This window comes from Bombus pyrosoma, linkage group LG7 (assembly GCF_014825855.1).
Source record: "Bombus pyrosoma isolate SC7728 linkage group LG7, ASM1482585v1, whole genome shotgun sequence".
Classification (NCBI taxonomy): Eukaryota; Metazoa; Arthropoda; class Insecta; order Hymenoptera; family Apidae; genus Bombus; species Bombus pyrosoma.
Genome location: NC_057776.1, coordinates 6,142,125 through 6,163,693, shown reverse-complemented (window position 1 = coordinate 6,163,693; position 21,569 = coordinate 6,142,125). Strand labels below are relative to the sequence as shown.

The 21,569-nt window shown below is 32.4% G+C and overlaps 1 protein-coding gene across 10 annotated transcripts in view; it reads left to right on the top strand.

Annotated features, from left to right (window-relative positions):
- Positions 1-17,302, top strand: part of LOC122569665 (multiple C2 and transmembrane domain-containing protein) — a 40,146-nt gene extending 22,844 nt beyond the window's left edge. For 3 of the 10 annotated variants that reach the window (XM_043731041.1, XM_043731040.1, XM_043731042.1), the window contains 8 exons: positions 8,405-8,553; positions 9,173-9,578; positions 9,893-10,035; positions 10,112-10,471; positions 10,775-10,904; positions 11,653-11,817; positions 12,597-12,922; positions 13,434-17,302. In XM_043731041.1, the coding sequence (XP_043586976.1) occupies positions 8,405-8,553; positions 9,173-9,578; positions 9,893-10,035; positions 10,112-10,471; positions 10,775-10,904; positions 11,653-11,817; positions 12,597-12,922; positions 13,434-13,545 (1,791 nt within the window). In that variant the 3' untranslated portion in view covers positions 13,546-17,302. Of the gene's footprint in view, positions 1-3,732; positions 7,474-8,404; positions 8,554-9,172; positions 9,579-9,892; positions 10,036-10,111; positions 10,472-10,774; positions 10,905-11,652; positions 11,818-12,222; positions 12,463-12,596; positions 12,923-13,433 lie in introns of those variants that run through there. The other 7 variants (XM_043731038.1, XM_043731037.1, XM_043731035.1 and 4 more) reach the window with 7 other exon arrangements.
- Positions 17,303-21,569: the final 4,267 nt, after the last annotated feature.

The following is a 21,569-nucleotide window of genomic DNA, read 5'->3' as shown; positions in this document are numbered from 1 at the left end:
CTTCTATTACCACAATGTGTATCAAATTTAATAACTTCTTAGTGAGTTTGTAAGAATTTCTTTTTGCTGTACTCTCTTGTACATAAACAATCAATATACAGGGTGGCCCAGCTAAATGGGATCACCTAAATATCTGTCTTAATTATTATTGTATGGAAAGCTTTTCAAGACAAAGTTGCATTACTGCATGTTTAAACTCCAAACTCTCTTCGTCTCTCCTAATAAGGAAACCTTAAACGGTAAATGTTCCTGAACGATCGATTATGCGACCTGTAGTTATTTACTACTATCGAGGCTAAACAGCTGCCGATTCAGAATCCATAAACATAGATAATGTCGAGGATTTGCATATTATGGCGGTGATAGGGGTACACAGACCGTTGTGCCACTTTGAACGACGTTATCTTTCTCGCACGAGCTGCTGTGAAGAGAATTTTAATAAACCGAATGAACTGCATATGAATGCTGCATAATTTGTAAGCACTAAAAATGTGTGAATCTGACACTTTATGATACTTACAGCCTTACAGGTGAACATGTTGAAATTATAACATGACTGGCTAGTTTCAGGTGCACTTTTTATATTAAGAATTAACAAACTATAGTTTCAAGTTGTATGTGTTGAGAAATTCAATAACTTTGAATATGTGAAAAGTAAAAACATAGAATTAAAAAGAGTAATTAATAAAAGTAATTAATGAAAAAAATAATTGATGATAGGAATATTCAACCTATTCAATCTAATAACACCATTGATCCTCATAATGTTAAAATCGATTAAAATAGGTCGAGGAACTGCTAATGAAGTACCTGAATGGAAAATTAGGGCTCGTTGGTCCAGTTTCACGTTTATTACTGTATCAAAGGAATATTCGACTCTTACTCGATGGACGCTTCGAACAATTCACCCTGGCAAGCATTAAACATTGTACGATGAACAATTCGACGTTCCTGTGGATAGATACCTTCTACGCAGTGGAATATCGGTAAACGATAAGTCCGTCGACTATGAACTTCGACAAGCTGCAATTGGAACGCAGACAGTGAACACGAACTGTCAAAGTGTTTGCCATGAAAAGATCTATCAACAAATTGCTCGTTTCGTTGTTGATTCTACAGAAGAATGAATAGAAGGTACGATATACCTTTCCGTTGAAATAAATTGATACTATAAGATTATTTTTAATAAACAGATTGTGGATGTTTATGTATTTATAAAAAGTTGGGAGCTTAGTATCATTGTATTTATGATAAGTGAGTGTCTTTATAACTGTACTATCTTAAATAGTACTATAGTAAGTATATACTTAGTAACTACTATTAATAAAACTGCTATAATAATAAATAAATTTAAATTTAAATTTTCTTAATATCACGATTATTGGGCATACAAAAATTGTATTAATAAATTGTCTCGTTAATCTTCTTTCTTGGATAAAAATACATTTCATACATTATGTGATAAGCAGGTGATAAGATTCATCAGTATTACATAGTCAGTTCCCAGAACACTCATTAGGTTTTGAAAGATATGGAAGATATTGATGCCTTCAGAATTTCTTCCATTGCAAAATAGGTCTGTCGTCTAATTACTATTTCCAGATTCTGACTCTGGTATTTGATATCCTTTACCCTACAATATATTAGTATACATTATGTACATTAGTACTTATGAGATTATAAGACATATGTTTATGATTATAAGATATAAATCATAAATATATATCATATTTTATATGATTAGGTATTACAATTGTTTTGATATTTGCTTTTTATCTTCAGCCTTACTGTAAAAAGACATATGTTTCGTATTTCTTGATGTGTTTCCACTTCAGCAATCCAAAAATTTCTTCATATGCGCAAGAAAATGAGCCTGATCTAACCATTCCAACCGATAGTTATAGTCTCATACTAGATTATTTCGTGTATCGAAATCAATATAGTCGATAAAATACTCGGACGATCGTTGATCTGCAATATCATTAAGTAGAAGAAAGAAGTAGATTTCGTAAGTTCTGAATTAGTGGAAATCTGTCTAAAGGATTACAAAATCACGAAACGTTGGAAACTAATTTCGTCGCTGAAATCGATTCGGTAAAAAGAATGTATGAATTATTTATGATAAATTTATTTGATTTACATTTGAGTTATTACTTTTTGTGTAATTGTAAATGGAATCGATAGAAAAGATTATCAATATCGATGAAAATTAGAATTAAAATTCGGAAATATGATTTGGAATATGATTTGGAAATACAATTGGTCTTCCTGTATAACATTGACTTATCGGTAAGATAGTCGACAAAATATTCATAGAAACGTTTGCTAACGTTTATTGTCGTTGGGTGTGAATTAACGGAGTTATCTTATGTAATGTGTGTTATAGGTATCAATGGAACATGACGCATATGCATTTAAAAAGCAATTACATGAATGTGGTTAAGTAACGCTGACTGGTATAAATTTTTACAATTTTAAGAATCAGAACATTTCTATTTTAATTACATGCACATTTTTTATTATAAATATAATTATAAATATAATTGTTATATTTACATGCATACAAAAGGTTTTCTAAAATGGTAATTATATCAAAAATACAAACTAGGAAGGCGATATACGTTTTTATTTTAATTATTTGCTAGATGTGAGTACATAAATGCTACGACAAAGTTCGAGCGTAAAACGTTCACAATATTACAATAACCATTCATGAACGGTTTCAGTAGTTAACAGGTTTCACGTGGTCTCAAAGGGTCCATTATCGGTATGTTATAAAGCACACACGTATTCAACCTTTTGACACTAATCGTCATTTATCATCTATATAAATAAACAAATTTTACTTAATTTCTAATGTTGACGTACCTTGCATGCAAAATTACGCAGTCTACGCAGACAAATAAGAATGTATGAAATTCTATATCAGAAGATATAGAATTTTAATCAGAAACTAAAAGAAAGTAGCAGCGTGTCTTGACCACTTGTCTATAACAATGTGATGTGATACTCTGTAAATCTTAAAAATATAAAACGGAAAAGTATACAGAGAAAAATTAAGAAAATAAGAAATCTTTGTCAGAGTAAGCTTTTCCTCTGGGTACCTTTCTTTTTTGAACAGTTTATGCATTTTCACTTTCACGATTTTGAGTTTAAGGATCTTGTTGGTTTAAAGGTTATACCTTTTTAAAGTTTGATACTCTTGGCGTATTGTATGGCTTACTTTAATCTGATAACCATTTAAACGGCAAATTTTATCATTTACTTGAACGTATACCGTGCTCAAAATAACGGAATATCGCTTTATTATCAATATATGAATCGTTTTGTCAAATAAAATTTGTCATAAGTGGTCTTAGGCAGCTTGAAAAATATGCACTCTAAACAATACTACTCGTGAATACTTTTCAATCTCCAGGAATAAATACTTTTCAATATCTAGTTCCGCTCGTAGTATCAATAAAGTACTTACCAGATAAGTACTTTCAGTGAACATAGATTTCGACCAAAAAATTGGGTTCTTAAAGGCGCAATTCACATCTTCGTTAAAAGTTAAAAGAGAGTAGAAATGTTTTATTTACTTGTCTACGCCAATGTGATGCGAGTCGACCGTATATTAAAGTTATGTATACGTGATATCGTAATGTTTACCTCCTGTGTCGGGAATGGAGAGGGAAAGAGAGGTTCGGTTGTCGAGTTAAGCTGTATCGTCAAGCAGTCACTATCGTCATTCGAGCATGTTAGGTTCTCGTGGTTTTGCTGCCGTCCTATATTCTGTTTTAAAGTTTTGTTTCTAAACCAACGTGTTTTATCTAAAAAAATTCGATCTTTAACAAAGTGAATAATAAAAAGATCTATTAAAAATACGTACAGATAAAAAATTGTCGATTATTTCAAGAGAGCTATTCCGCGGGAAACCAGAACGATCTTTCTGCTAAAAATAACGTCCCTTTCGTTCGCGTAACTCTTTTGTCTTCGCCGCACATTGTCAGCGTATGCATACATAAGTACATATTTACTTGCACAATTTTTCAAGTATTGCGAGACACACTACACGATCGTAACTAACGAGTGTGTGCACAAAGTGAATGGGAACGCGGAATGGGGATCATCCAGGAGATAGTTAAATCTCGAAATGGTATGAAATACGGTGTACGACACTACTTTATTGACTGACCGCTGAGTGGTGTCAGTTATTGCAGTAGAGTAAAATGAGCGATATACATGTGAACCAGTTACACGAATATATTTACCAAATCGGTTCACTCTACAAAACAAAAAGTAGAGTAAATTATTTGAAAAATGTCAATGAACGGATTCAATAACTTTGGCTTGTCAATACTTTGTATGTAAAAATATGTAAAAAAGTGACGAAATCTTCGTCTATTTCTCATAAAAGAAAGTCTATCTTACATAATAATAAAAAAAACATCTTGTATAACCAGAATTCTCTTCGACAAAGGTACTTTTAAGAAATAGTGTGGATAACAATGGTTAGTTAAACAAGACAATGCAATATAACTAGCAAGTGGAATCACGACTTCGAGCCACGTGCACACGTGACTGCAAACATTTCCGATGACTCAGTGAGCCTGTAAGAACTCTAATAATTTGTATTCGAGCAGTTCGTTTGCCGTTTACGAGAGAAAATCTTTAACTTTGGTTAGTTCAATCTGAACATTAATTCCACGCTTCAGATCGTTAGATTGGTCACGCGATCTGTACGGAATCAGTTAACCTGTATTGACTGGATCGATTTCAATGAAATGAAGTATTATTTCGAAACGCTACTGTGATTTTGTCTGTGTTCTTAAAGTCTTGGTATTAATACGTTTGTGGAGGTTTAATGAAACTGTGTGAGACAATTTAATGGATTTTCTACGATTGCTTTTGTGATTGGTCTTCTTATATTTTAGTTGGTTCCGAAGCTAATTATTTTATACTTGAAAGGTTTTATCAAAAGTGGTTTTGATTGTGAGGTGTGAAGATAATTTTTTTTTTTGTATAAAAAGTGTTAGTGTTAGAAATACATATATAGTGAAAAATTATTGTGACTTATTGCAATATTTATATTATGTAAAAGGAAACGAAAGAAGTTTATGTTCTGATTCAAATGCGATCTTTTCATGTCGTTAAAAAATGACAGATGCGGACAGTTTTGCTTCGAGATTTACAAGGAAGACTTGTTAGCATCGTTACCATTGTTAACGCACGAAGATTCGTCGATGTGTAAAAGTGTGGCGTAACAAAATCGAAAATACATTACTGCAGTTAATTTTAACAATAGAAGGATAACAATGCCATAGGAGCGGAACTAAAAGAGTTAACGAAATATTCATGAACATCGTCGGATAAAATTTTGAAAATTCAAATTCCAATTTACCTTGCATTATTATTTGTTATTGCTATTTCACATTTTATTTTATTTTAATTTTTATCTTAAAAATTCTTTTTATTCCAATTGCAATTTTGAAAGTTATACGTACAGAATCTTTGTCAACTTTTCTAAATTTACTAAAGAATAATATTTAATTAAAATATTTAAGAAAAATATTTAATTATTAAAGAAATCTTTTTATATTATATTTTTTATATCATATCATATTATATATAACTCCAACCTAACCCTAATTGAACGAAGTTCATAGTTTAAGATAAAAACTTCGTTTAAAGTGAAGCAGAATTAAAAATACGAAAACATATTTATATATAGAAAAGGTACAAGTTTATAAGAAGAAGTTAACAGGATAAAAAATAAATTTTACAATTCTGACAACTATAACCAACGATGATCGACGTAACTATCCTATCGACCGTGGAGAAGGAAAGAAATTCTCGACGTCACGTCGGGTGGTGTCAATTAGGCGCGTATTCGCACGCGAAGACCGGAAGAAAGCGTTTATTGGTCACATAATGTGTATATTCAAAATATTGCAAGGCAAGCGTTTCTACTCGAAACACCTAAAAAATACTATTCTCTAGTATTTTCAGTTCATAATGAATCATCATCCTACATCGCAGCTTTATAAAATGAAGAAGAACGTAGAACCCATAAAATCTAAAACAGACTCGAAAGAAACAACCAACGAAAATAATCAAGATACGCGTCCAAGAGACTTGGCAGAAAGTCAAATATCAGATACCGAGTCCAAACCGGAAATGTCTGACCAGGAACCAACAGTGGTGGCACCACGGAGCGGAAGTAGCTTTTTAAAGCGCGACAAGGTGAGTGATATCTCTCCAAAGCAATTGTCGATCGATTCAAAAAATTCTTCTACGAAAACTTCCTTAAAGTTCCTCAAAATAATCTCCAATGAAGAAACTCATGAAAATAAATGGAAAAAATTTTGGGTTCATCATCGAGACAAGTTTCGACACAAGTCCGAGGAAGATTTCATAACGAGAAATCGAACTTTTGAAGAGATGACAGCGGAAGTGGATGCGGTATTCCGAAAGGCGATTCGAAGCATGCGATTCGATCGATCCGATACCGATCGTCGATTTTTTAACACTGACGAGAGTTCTCCAGAGAAAAATGCTGGCCAAGATGATAACAAAAACACTGCAAGCATTTCAGAGTTACCGCAAGCCGTCGAAGCGCCACCTCGAAGATTAAGATTGAGTACCAGTCGTATAAAAGACCGTAAGTTCATGGACGTTTTGGCAGGTGAGCGAGGTACCTTTAAGAAAAAATCCGAGAAAAATGATCCTACTCTCATAGCTTCTGGCGTCAACGAAGAAAAACAGAAAGAAAATACATTTAAAGCTAATAGTGAAATATCTGATATTAATTTCCTCGTAGGAATCAGTGACGAAGAGAAAGATGTTCGATTGGAGAATAAGATTAGATCGGATCGTTCGACTAGAAGGTGGAGTTCGTTGGAAAATTTAGCGAGAAAGGCGGAAAATGTTGGAGAAGGTTCTTCTACAAATAGGATAGAAGGTTTGTCGATCGAAAGACCAGTTCGAAGCAAAGAGAAGAGAACGATCGGATCTTTGAGATCTTCGTTGGAGAGGAAGATGGGCTCTGTGGAGAGGATCTTGGAGGATCAGATAGAGAAAATATGGGAGGAGAAGGTGGAGAAGCATCCGTGGCTGCTGCCTATAGAAAGTTGGATCGTTGAACGTTGTAGGGCCTCTGGAACGTATTCTATCGTTCACGACAGGAAAAATAGTGGTTTGAAGATGGAGGAGGGGAGGTTGAGCGAGAAAGAGCAGAGTTTTGATTTCAAATTTACCGCGCCTGAAAAGAAGGACGAGGAGGGAAGAATAGAGATTAAATTGGAACATTTAAAGAGATCGGAGAAATCGGGATTAGAGACTGCAAATTTGATTTCGAGGTTGAGGAAGTCTTCTTCTGAACAGTCGAAGGTAGAGGAGCAAGAGGTTTTGGACGCGAAGGACGTGAAGCATCATGATCTGTTCGATAAACTCAAGGGCAATGTTAGAGAGAAAATGGAAGATATTCATAGGGTAGACTGGAGTATTTTTTTTTTAATTAATTTTACTAGAAAAATTTGTTTATATATATATATATAGTTGACTATTAACAGTTGGGAAAAGATGATACAGGATATTGATGAACATTTTATTTTTCTAGGGAACCAGTAGTTATAATTATAATTTAGAATAATGTAGAATACTATAAAAGATTAGTTATTTTATTTTTATTTACTATGAAAGATTAGACTTTTTATAGAAGTTGTTAAGAATTGAAATCAGATGATAGAGGATATTTAGAGAATCTGTTGTTTTGTAGATTCCTGATGCAGTTTTTGATTTGTCTTTGAAAAAAACTTAATTGCAATAACAAATCCAAGTTCTATTTTTACATATGTTATCTAATATCTCGCAATATACTAAATGTACATAAGATGAAGACAAAACTGAATTCATGTTGAGAGATAGCATTTATCGATGCTAGTGAATGATTCACATTTGTCAACTTGATGATAAAGGTAAAACTAATGCTGCAGTTACATTTAAAATTACTTAATCTAAGCCCCTATCTCTTTTTCATATCTTATGTTTCAATTACCGTGGTAAGCTCTGTATAGACTTCTCGAAACAATTTGTTCACTATTTTGAGAACCAAATATTAATGTTGAACATATAGAATCGTAGATAAACGTTGACTGGTTCCCTATATATAATATACATATATTCATAGAATCGTGCCCATCGAACAAGCAGTTGAAAGACTAATATCGAAGATGATATTTTGTCCAACATTTTTTCCGATACACATGTTCTAACCAGAATCTTCTAAAATTATTATTTTCCACAGTGAAACGATATTTTTCTTTTCCCTATTTTGTTTCCTTTTATTTTACTTTATTCTTATTATATTTTCCTCCATCAGATAGAAAATTCAATTTCGCATGGCGTATTTTTATGTCTGCAGTATTTTCAAAGGACCAATCGATTGGCGGACGTAAATAGACGGTTAAAGTCACAGATATGGAGCTCCGTGGTAACGATTGTTCTTGTGGAGGCGAAGAATTTATTACCGATGGATATAGACGGTCTTTCGGATCCCTATGTCAAATTTCGGTATGAACATCCTTATTCTATTCACCTTTGTCTTCGATACTGTCATTGTTATTGAAATTACTTTATTTTTATTGTTGATGCTACCCCTGTACTTCGCTTTCTTCACTGTGAAATACTTGTAAGATTAAGAAGTATCAATGTCAACGAAATAAGTTATATAAAGTATCTAATTTATACTTCAGTTGTACTTTTTGTCGGTATAAAATGTAATCATTACAAACGTCTTGCTATCTTAAAAGGAAGATAAATATATCGCTTAGAAAAGCCACACATTGAAAAATGGAAGGAATTGATAATATAGTATCCATGTTAGAAATCCTTTAAATGTGTCTTACAATTTACAATTGTTCACACGATCCTATGATAAACAATCCTATAGAAACAAATCATTTATTTTTTGAGAATTCAGAATTCGAATACTAATCGTAACAAACTGGGAAATTTAGAAAACGTGAGATTCATTAGTTTGATTTCTGAGAAAACCAAATAACATTAAAATTAGCAAATTGCTAAATACACTAATTTGATTACCCATCAAGTATTATCCTTACTTATTGGTAAAATATACCCAAATTAATATTTAATAGTAATTATAATCATTTTCTTTTGCATATTTCAGTCTCGGAACAGAAAAGTACAAGTCAAAAGTAGTGCACAAGACCTTGAATCCCGTTTGGTTGGAGCAGTTCGATCTCCATCTTTACGAAGATCCTTATTTAGGCCAAGAATTGGAGGTCACGGTGTGGGATCGGGATAAAAGCCATCAGGATGACCTAATGGGAAAAACGGTAATCGATCTGACGACGCTTGAACGTGAGACGACCCATCGACTCTGGCGGGATCTCGAGGATGGCTCTGGCAGTATATTTTTACTGTTAACTATTAGTGGTACCACCGCTAGCGAAACGATCAGCGATTTAGCCGCTCACGAAGACACACCTCGTGAACGTGAGCAATTATACCAAAGATATGCTTTGGTGAACTCGTTGCAGAGGGTACGAGACGTTGGTCATTTAACAGTAAAGGTACCTATCTTTAAAAAATGGAAGAGAAGCAGAAAACTTAAGTTTAAAAATAGTAGGAAAATGTTTAATTAGAAAATTAAAAAATAGGAGAAGAATATAGCTTTTTAGGACTAATTAAAAAAGGTTTAATTTTTTTTTCAAGCTCATCTTTATAATCTTATTAAATATAATTGTCAACTGCACAGAAATTTACAATATGTATTTAAAATTTTTGAAAGTATAAATTTAGGATTCGTATCTCTTATATCTCTCGTTTATTACTTTCGATTTGTAGAATGCATAAAATGTATATTTATGATTCGTTCGTTATATAGGTATTCAGAGCACAAGGTCTCGCGGCAGCCGACTTGGGTGGTAAGAGCGACCCTTTTTGCGTCTTGGAATTGGTAAACGCAAGATTGCAAACCCAGACGGAATATAAAACGCTTGCTCCAAGTTGGCAGAAAATATTCACTTTGTAAGCCATCGTGACTATATAATGAGTTTCAGAAGAGAATATAAAAAATATAACCTTTTTTATTTGTTTCTCATAGTAACGTGAAAGATATCAATTCGGTGTTGGAGGTGACAGTGTACGACGAGGACAGGGACCATAAAGTAGAGTTTCTCGGCAAAGTCGCTATACCTCTTCTAAGGATAAGGAACGGTGAGAAACGATGGTACGCGTTAAAGGACAAAAAACTGAGGGGTCGTGCCAAAGGAAATTCTCCGCAAATTCTTTTGGAGCTGAACGTGGTGTGGAACGTTGTCAGAGCATGTGTTCGAACGTTAAATCCCAAGGAGAAGAAGTACATGGAACCAGAGATAAAGTTCAAAAGACAGGTGTTTTTACGTAACGTTCTCAGGCTGAAGGCAATCATCGTTATCGTGATTGATATTGGAAAATACGTGCAGTACGTGTACTACTTTAATTCTATTTTCAATCTGTTTTAGAAATAGTCGTGACATTTGTTACGTAAATCACATCGTATGTTTCGTTCATGTATTAAATACTGTTTGTCATTCAAAACGATGATTAATAATTACTATGTTTCCTAGAATGCTATATTATTCATTTATTCATTAATTTTTTACATTAACGTAGAGAGATATTTTATATATTAATCTACGTTATGTTTTAATCCTATTGCAAGATATTATGAAATTATTCAATGAATAATGGTGAAATTTTTTTCTGTGTTTTATTGTATGTTTAGGAGCTGTTGGGAATGGGAAAATAAAATGAGAAGCATCATCGCACTGGTCATCTTTATTTTGGGCTGTTACTACTTTGAACCTTACATGTTTCCTGGAGTAGCACTCCTTATCCTGTTAAAGTATTATCTGGTATGTAAACAAACTAATCAGGTCCTTTTACATTTTACCTTGTTAAAGCATTTTTCTAAATCACTTATCACCATCTCTATGAATTATTGACACTCGTACACTTACCTTACCTATTTGCTAATTCGTTAATCTTGATTGCTAGCCTTAAGTACCTGCAAAAATCTAATATTCTACTGAATAGTACTAAAACTTTTATTTAGTAATATTATCTGCAATATTTAATGCTGTAGCTTAGAAAATGTCCCATTGAACAAGGTAATCTTATACATTGACTAAATTTCCTATTCTTGTTACTGCTACTTAGTAGAAATTACTATCTTCCTTCTTGAGCTAAATGAAATTAAAGTTAAAAAGCTATGTGACTAGCATGGATATACAGTTTGGTTTTCCTACGTTTTAAATCTTTACATTTTTAAATACTTGTATAAAATTAGATATAGTAGTATTCTAGTATTTAGTACAGAATTGTTCAACAATGATATTTCAAGATGTATGCCTGTAAATTTTCAAAATTTTCCGTAGAAATGGCTTACATAGATTAGAGCAATTTTTACCATATTTCTTCCATTTAGTATCTAATATATTGATCACTATTGTTATATCTTCTCAATGCTGGAGCTTGCTTATAAATAATAGACGCCAATAACCAATCAACCTTAAACACATGTAAGATAACACGTATGTAAATCATCTGCTTGACGACCTTTACCTGCATTGCTGCATGTCCACGTCCTTTGCTACCTGCCAGCTTTATGGAGATGGAAGCGGATTCAATCAATGGATTTCCGCACAGGTTGCGGTAATAACCGGTGCGCCCTTATCGCATCAATCGAGTTCCCACTTCCACGACGAGGGTGACGAAGGTCCTGCCACTCCTGGGGACGACGATGACGACGATGACGATAAGGACAAAGTAAGTATTTTCAGCAATTGTTATTCAAATCGTTATCGATATTTAATTTTGTAAAAGTTTATATATTCATTGAAAATTAGAAAAAAATTACATTTTTAATAGAATTTCATATGATTGTTTTATTTATTCTACAGCCAAAAGGTATTAGAAAAAGAAATTTGTATAATTTTATATAAATTTGAGTCATATGTTTCTGTAAAAAGTTGAGAAGCTGGATTACCGTTTGTTTTTAACACTATTGCAAATTTTAACACAATAGCAAATTATTGCTCTTATAATGTTACAACTCATTATCAATTGAAATTACATTTCATGTTTTGTAATACACCAGTTAAACAACTGTTATTTGTTTAATGATTGATGGGTATTCTTTTGGAATAATGAAAGTTTGTAATTGGTTCCTAGTTGCCAGTAGCTAAAGGCTTCTTTCAATGAATATTACATTTGGACGTATATCACGAACACGATAGGCAAGTATTTTGGTCTGGCGCTTTCTTCGATTCAACCTTCGACCTATTCAAACGTCGAATTGATGTGTGCCGATATTGGTCAAATCGACTTCATCGAGTTAAAGATTGACCTTGATTATACGTCCTAACATACAGAAAACATTTTATTATTATTACTAATTACTATTGGTATTACTATTATTTTAAATAAAATTTTTAATAAAAAATTAAGACCAAAATTTTATTTCTTCAGTATATTTTCTTATTTTTTAGTAAATCTTCTTTTATCAGATTTTCTCTAAAATGGATTATTTTGGTTCTTCCTTTCAGGAAGAGAAAAAAAGTCTAAAGGAACGCTTGCAAGCGATTCAGGAGGTCACCCAGACTGTTCAGAACTCGATCGGTTACATAGCCAGCCTCTGTGAAAGAGTGAAGAATCTCTTCAATTTCACTGTTCCTTATTTGAGTTATTTAGCCATGATTTTGGCGATCCTCGGTGTTGCTGTCCTGTATTTCATCCCACTAAGATACCTTATCCTAGTATGGGGCGTCAATAAATTCTCCAGGAAAATTGTCCGGCCTCACTCGGTTCCAAACAACGAGCTTCTAGACCTCATAACTAGAGTGCCCGATGACGAGGAGCTTCTTAATTACAGGTCCGTTTAGAATTATTCTATAACTTTTTAAAATAAGCATCTTTTATTGAAGCTATATATATATATATAAAACTTTTTTGATGAATGACAATGTAGCATATATCTAAATTAACTAACAGAATTTATGTATATCTTTATTTCTTAAAAGTAAAAGTATATTGTTTAGCAAGTAATATCAATTATTGCAAAGTTGTAATTCAATTTTAATCTAAATATTTTTAGTACTTAATTTAGACATTATGAATGAATGCACTATATTACAACAATTTTGAAAAGGTAAGAGATAATCCAGAATTTTCCGAAGATTTATATCTTTATTACTCATAAATAATAATAAAATTTAAACATAAACATTTATTATATTTGTACTATGCTACTGTACTATATTATACATATAATGGTATAACTATTACTTAACAATACATTAAACAGTATATACATATAGCGCTATATCATATATTATTAATTTGAAAGTATATAACAAATAAAAATCATAATATATCTTTTTCAGAGAGTTGAAACCATTACCAACTGCCGATTGCGAGAAGAGCAGTACATCGGGCAGTCCAGGTGCGTCGAATTTAACGCGGAGGGAACAGAGGAAAAGACATAAGGCCGCGTAGCAGCATGCCCCGCGGCCGGAAGTCGCGGGTCTACGATCACCGAGCATCCTGAGGACGGTCCTGCTGCGCCGTAAGATGCGCCAGCGAAAGGGATCAGCGGAGTATCCGGATGTGATCGACATAGACTGAGAAACGTTTTGTTTCCACTCGTAGTTGTCTAGCTAGGGGGGGATTTTCATCATTCTAGTTTCCAGTCTTATCTGGTCACGTTAAGAACACCTCGCGTGGTATATCTTCGAAGTCTGAACTATTTTATTCTCAGTGAGGGTAGTTTTGCATCATATTATGAAGAGAAATAGGAAATAGATAAGATATAGTTAGAGGATGAAAGAGATCAACCACCAGATGGTCGAGTTCACTGCAATAAGAAAGAGAAAAGAAGATTGTAATCGCAATATTCAGAAGGACTTCCGCATTTCTATAGTATAAGATATTCAAAGTTTCAACTATATTCGGTAATTAAATACGTATATTCGTAATATAAAATCGCTAGATACGTTTAACGAACACGCTGGAAACATCTGTCAGCGTTTACCAAGCGATATTTCTCACGACGAAATCTCTGAGACATACCACGCAAAATTGTTATTAGATACTGTTTCGATTCGATAGTTGGAACGAGTCGACGTAGAAATACATCGAGAATTTCATTAAAAGAAGCAAATGATATCTTTTCATTTATGTAGTATTTCTGGAATGTAAACGTGCAGCACATTAGTAGTTGTATCGAACGACTCGGCTATAATGGTGTTGGTGAGTCTGTGTGAATGATCGTCGACAAGGAAGTCAAAATGAAAGATGCAATTTCCTAATAACGCTCTCATGAAATTAACGACAGTAAAATATTGAATTTTATTCTGAATATATAATATCTATTTCCTTGAAAATTAAAAAATTCCATAAATTTGAATGAAACGAGTTTAATAAACATGACGTCAAGAAAGGAAACAAGTTGCGATAAATTATCGTTTGACTTTCCTGTTTGAGAAAAAACGAAGAAAAACACGAATAGACAAACGTTTTTGAAAGTATATATATCTTGTTTGAACGGAAGAACCGCGTTTCAAATGTATCAAAACTCAACGAAGAATGTGCGTTCAATAGCGGTATATTAGCTAACAATATCGACGGAGAAGAGATACCATAGTCATTTAAAGAAGAAAAACGAGAAAAATACGCGAGAATAATTCCCACTAACGGGCTATCCTCGTCGATCCGTTTCGTCCATCGGTGTCGTAGATATAGCTGCTACAGAATCGTTACCAGTGACAGAGAGAAATATTAACAAGTTTAAAAGAAAAAAAGAGGAAAAAATATAAAAAAAAGAAAGGAACAAAAAAAGACAAATATAGTTGTTCTACGGCGGTCTTATTTAGCCGACAAAATTCGCTCGACGAGTTGTTTCTTCCATTTCAAGAACGACGAATAGAATTAGTTATTCAACATTCACACATCTAAACTTTATTCTATATACTATATTATTGTAAAAGAAGAAAGTAATAACAGTTCGATCGGTATATGTAGTCTGTTCTTATTCGAGTCTTCGTGCTACCTCGTGCTGTAATTATCGCGTTATAGTCTTACGATTGTAATTTTACTATTCAACGATCGCCGAGGAGCTATTCGTCGTTCGTGAAATCAGTTTATTATTTAGTCTTTTACCGTTGAGACCTCTCGAAGTGTCCTAATGTTATTTTCTTTAAATAGTATTTAATATTATCGAATTCTTCGTTCCAACGCACACTGTCACGCGTTCATTCGCCTCCTCGAGCATGAATACAATAAAATTAACATATGCTATAACGAGCATCTTTGCGTGTGGAAAATTGTAAAAAGTGACAGAGTTTCTCTTTACGGTTGAATGATAGAATTTTATTACAACTGTTCACGTTATAACCAGGAACATATCGCAGTTTAAATAAAAGGAAAATATTCAATTTCTAATAGAATCGTGCTGGGTAATGGCATTATGCGATTTCTTTGTACAAATCATGGTAATTAACGAAGAAACCGTGGAAAATATTAGTCGTGCGTGAAGATGTTCGGAAGAAACCGGAAAAAAGCATAGAAAGGGGCAGAAAGTTTCTCCGGCCAGTTGTATTACTATTTTTATAACAATAATAGTTATCGCTGTCCTCGTGACAATAGTTTGTAGCTCTTGCGATTAAATAACGTTCCATACAGACCTCGTAACTTTCTTCATTGTGAATATTACGCTGCGTTCTTTTTATACCGGTTTTTCTCTCATTGTGTAATCATCATCATAATATTGTCTCTGTAAAAAGGAAAAACCACGTTACTTCCGTTATTTATGTTCCATTTCCGGATAGTTACGAGCTCGCGTTGTCGCAAAAGCAATAATAGCCAAATAAAGATATTAATATTACAATTTTAAAAGTTGTACATCAAGTGTTATATGAAAAATATCGTAAAATCATGCGATGACTAGCATGAGACTAGTAAAAGATTCATAAAATAATTATAAACGAAATTTTGTATTTTCGAGTACGTTTTAAGGAATTTATTATAGAGTAAAATTTGGCTAATTAGCGATCTGTCAAATGAATATTGCTAAATCCGCCATGGCAAACATGCTTGAGGAGGGAGGCAAAACGCGTTGAATTAATTATTCCTAACCGCGATTTTACGGTTCGTGCCAGCCGATGAGAAAGCTGAAAGGGGAAGGAGAGATATCGCTGATCCATTTTTTCGCTTTTCTAACTCGGAACATCGCGGCATCGCCATTTTTGTCCAAGTCTTTCGCTATCGTTTTTCTCGCTGTTTCTTGTATTCGCATGATCGTGAGGTTCATGATGTCAGTAAAACCACAAATGTTGTAAAAGAAAGTTGTATCTTTCGAGTACATTTTCACTCATATTTGACCCTTTGAAGCGTTATAAATATTTTTTATATTTCATTCGAAATTTTTATCTCCTTTTTAATACATTTGTATAATATTTTTATATATTCAATTATACATATTTTATTTTTTGTATATTTATAAGGATACAGAGATACAATTATATTGTTGAATTTATAAGTCTGCAATTCTAACTTAACTGTATAAAACAAATTTATTATGGCTGCTTAGTACAGTCTTTTAAAATGCAGTTTGTGTTAAGATGAAAATTTCAGATGATCGAAAAAGAAGTTACTAACAGACTGAAATTATTTTAAACAATTAATTCATGTAAACACACAGAATATTTTTTAGCATTTAAATTTATGAACTACATAATTTTAATATCTTGTACGCATATTTACATATTTATATTCGAAATGTTGAAAGAAATTATAAAAATTACTAGAACTAGAATTAGTTCTTAGACTATTAAAATTAAATAGTAGATACTAAAATTATCCTAGCTAAATCGTCGTTAAATAACATGATCGGTCAACTGTGAAATTGACGAATCGTAAAGGAATCGTAAAGGAATCGTACTTGAAATCATGACTGAAAGTTCCGTTAGCGTAATTCTATCCCCATCTTCCGTATTTTATCTTGGTAGGGAATTAAAGAAACCGGACTATGACCGGAAGTAGTTCGCGCTTCAAAGGGTTCAAATGTAAGTAATATCGGCCATAAGTATTAAGACAACTCTTGATACTTAGTACAAATTAGATGCATTTCACTGTTTTTATTTTTGTTACAAATGTGTTATTTCATTTGCGTTACTTATGTTTTATAAAGTAAAAAACTAAATGAAATAAAATTTATTTGAATTATTTAATAAAATCTTATGGGTCGGCAAAGGAAGTACTACTATTTATCGTTCACTGTCACGCGTTCCTACATTCTTTTGTTTATATATGTGACACTTTCGGCCAATACGCGTGCTTACTTTTACGATTGTGTTGGGTCTGCTAACAACCAATCAGGCTAGTATTTCTTTCACAGGACTTTCTTTGAATTCAGCAGTATAACTGTCTTAAATATGTACATACCTATGGTCAGCAGTGCATAATAACGTTTATCGTCGATTTTGGGCCTGAGTCGAGGGACAAAACGTATAATACAGAACACACTGAACACTTACACGTGAACGTGAGATACATACGAAAAACGAGGGAAAATTAGGCGATTCTTTCTATCATGTTGAATCTAATCAACGAACTTTCTTCGTAAGTGAAAAACTTGTGATATTGCAAATCAATTTCATTGTGTTTAGGTCGAGAGATGTAGAGCGTGTGATTTAAAATTTCGTGACTATAGTTAAACAGAAACTTTTCTTTTTTATATATCTTAGTTTAGCTTTATTATAAGACGGACAATCAGAAATATGAGTTGATTATTGAATTTATTAGTGTTGATTTTTGGGATTTTAAATCACATAGCTGATAAGTTATGTTTTCTATAGTCATTCCATACGACGTTCCTTGTATTGAAATTGTGTGGGTACGTGGATTCACTTTTCCATTTATGTTTTCCATGAAATTGTGAAAATATATTCTCTTGGTAAATTTTGGTAAAATGCTTTGTATTTAGATAAAAGGTAAATTTAAGTAACAGATAAACAATGATGTGGATAACAATTCATTGTATTCTTTTTAAAAAGATTATAATGAATAGTGTGCTCATGCAATTTCATTTTTCACGCATTTAGTAACATTTAATCACATTGAAGCGTCGGTTGTTAAATATCAAAAGAATATACAAAGCACTCTAACAATAGTAAATATGATTACCAACGATAATCGTTGTGACCATAAGCAATAAAATACTCAAAACAGTAAAGGTTCGGAACAATTAATGTTAGTGACTACTAGCAATGCTTATGTAACAGATTAACACTAAACAGATCACTAACGTTGGTAATGAATAATCACTTGTAATGGAAACGATTATTATTGTTAATTATTTGCGGTACTGACAATTCGAAAACTATAAAGTTTCCAATACTGGACTACATATATTTGTATTGTCTTTATAGTCATATTTATTCGTTCAATTATTAAGTTCCATAACTTAATATTAATTTACAATTACAGCTTGCGATTTAAATCATCCAAAATCTAGATAACTACAAATAAATAATAATTAAATTACAGTTTCTGAAGATAGTGCGAGTATCGATCGACGCTTCAAGAGAAACTATTCGCGTTCTATACCGTGGTTTTTCTACTCTTCCAATTTTGTACTTCCAACAAATTGTATAAGATATTTCAAAAACATTGTTTTCTCAATTTTAAAAGAGACATTTTCCTCCGTATAAGCATCTCACCGACAGAGAAGGAAAATTGTTTTCTACGTCTGCTCTTGTAATTTGAGCCGTTTCTTTCGGAACACGGTTGTTCAAGCGCAAACAGGGAAACGTAAAAAGATACGAGCGGTCATACATTCACGCGTATATTCATTATTATCTCGTGCACGCACTTTCAAGTTTGCATGCTCCAGTTTCTTCGTGTTATATGAATCTTCATTAAAGTGTCTTAGCCGTTAAGAGGAAAGCAAGGCCGAAATACAGAGAGAGAGAGAGAGAGAGAGAAAATGAGAAATAGTGAAAAGAAACAATATGTAGAAAGAGAAAGAAAGAGAGGAAGGCCAGGACGAATTTGATTTCCACGAAATCACACGAGGGCGCGTATATTTTTCCCAAATTCTGTCCTCTGGATGAGTGTTTTCTATTCCTAAAACACCATTTTATTTATTATTGGTCGTTGAAGAAGTTCGTAGTGCTTTTATTATGTATAGAGTATAGATTTTTATGCATTCATGAAAAATTTGGAAATGCAACAGGAATATATAAAATGTCCAAAGTATAGTATCCTTTACAATATTTAATAGGTAAAACAATTTCTTATTCAAATTGAAGTTTCTTAATTATATTCGTAAAAATGTGAATTTGCATGAATATACGCAGTCTGATCGTGTATTTCTTTCAAATAATAAAACGAATAAATATTATTCTTAATTGGATACTAAAGTGAAATAAAGAGAAATATCGAGAATTCGTTAAGGAACTAAATCTTTCTTAACTTTCGCTACGAATTTTCCAATTCTTCAAATATAAATTATACAAATATAAATATAAATTATAAATTACAAGTTTCTACATGTTTCAATTCAATTTTCCATTTTGTATGCTTTTATCGTAGTTAAACGATGAAATGATAGTGATCCAGATGGCAGATCGATCGACAATGTTTCGCACAGGTCTGTTCGATAGGACAAACGAACATTAAATTTAAGATAATTAGATAGAGTTTAAAACTTAATTTGTGATTCGATCGGTGGATTAATCGAGTCACGTGTGAAGTAAAGAAGGTTCGGACCAAGTCCAGATCGGTTGATCTCGATCGTACAAAAATAAATTAGAAAAACAGACAAAAAGGTGAAAACTGGAAGAGACGAGGATAAAGACAAAGCGATAAAATGTATAGATATAACCATTAATATATTATTGTATTAAATTATATATATACACACATGCATATACATATATGACTGTTATTTAGATCGAATTCTGGAACTTGGTCGGCATTCTCAGTGTTCCCGACAAAAATGTACTTACGACAAAAGGTGATAAGATTCATTATTATATTCATAAAATTAAAAATAAAGAAAGCTTTTAATATCCAATACCATTTTCTTTCAGTTTCCAGAAAGATATCTACTGAAAAGTACAATTTTCAATTTCTCAAGAATACAATTTTTATATTCAACACTGAAATTTTTATCCTTTACAAAATAAGAGCAAAAAAAGAAAGAGGAAAAGCATGACAACATCAGATAAAACGATTCTCCGTTTAACTCTAAAGACAATTTTTCAATATATTTGCTTTACAAATCATAATCTCTTTTCTTTGATCTTTTAAGTAAATTTTAGAAATATAATAGAACATTTTTAGGAAAGTTATTTTCTAATTATATCTATCATTTCACTACCGACATACCATTGAGAGAACTACATTTCTTTTTATGCTAATTTGAGCAATTTTTGGTATATACAAATATGCGATAAGCCGGATCGTTGAGTCGTCGGTAAAGAACGGCATCTGGAATGGCGAAAGTGAAACTATAACTGAAGTTGTGAGTATAAGACCCATAGGATGCTGACTCACATTTCCATTTTTCGTTCCTCTCTTCGAGAATTCCTTCGTATGACGCACTCCGCTAACACAATTTCCTTTGTTACGATCGTCCGAGTATAAAACTAACAGGATTTGACCCAATTTGTTGGTCTTTTGTTAATAGAACAGAAAAAAATAAGCAGGCTGTCACTGTTAAAAAGGAAAAACTCCTTTCGAATTGTAGAGGAAAATAGTAACAGCAAATATTTAATTTAAAAGAGATTCAAACATTTATAATAAAACCATTATATTAAATAAAAAAATGGAAAACATGTTTATTGAACTAATTAGATCATTACAGTACTTATTAATTATTTCAGCAACAATTATTAATGTATTAATTATATTTTCAAAAGAAATGATGCTTTATATCTGTTACAGTTGTTTTTTATTAAAAAGGTTTTTTTATAGAAATACTTACTTAATTGATCCAAGTGCTTTTATAATTTCTATGCTAAAATATTGAAATATTTATTTTGTAACAAAATAATAAGAATAGTTACTTGTAGGAATATCTCAATTTCTTAATGCATCTCTTGACATTGAGGAAGCGACTATTATTTGAGGAACTTTAGAGACACATTTCAAACCAGTTTCTTGATGACCACGAAGGATTCTTCATTCATAGGAAGAAGATCCGTGTTACCTGAGTGTCCTAGACCTTGCGCGAGTGTGAAAGTCGAGGTCGAGATCGACTCGGTGATTTGGATCTCATTGAGGAAGCATCGATCCAGCTGTCTAAGAACAGATATTTCTCCTCGGAAAGTATTAAATGACTAAGATAGATGGAATTCAATTCCTATGATAAATTAATTTATTTAATGAAATACTATATTCTGCATTAATATGTACATATTTTCTTACTTCTAATTTGAAATAAGAAAATAAAAGAATCTGTACTTTCTGTTATTAATTTAAGTACTTCTTTCCAATATAAAAGTCTTATAATAAAT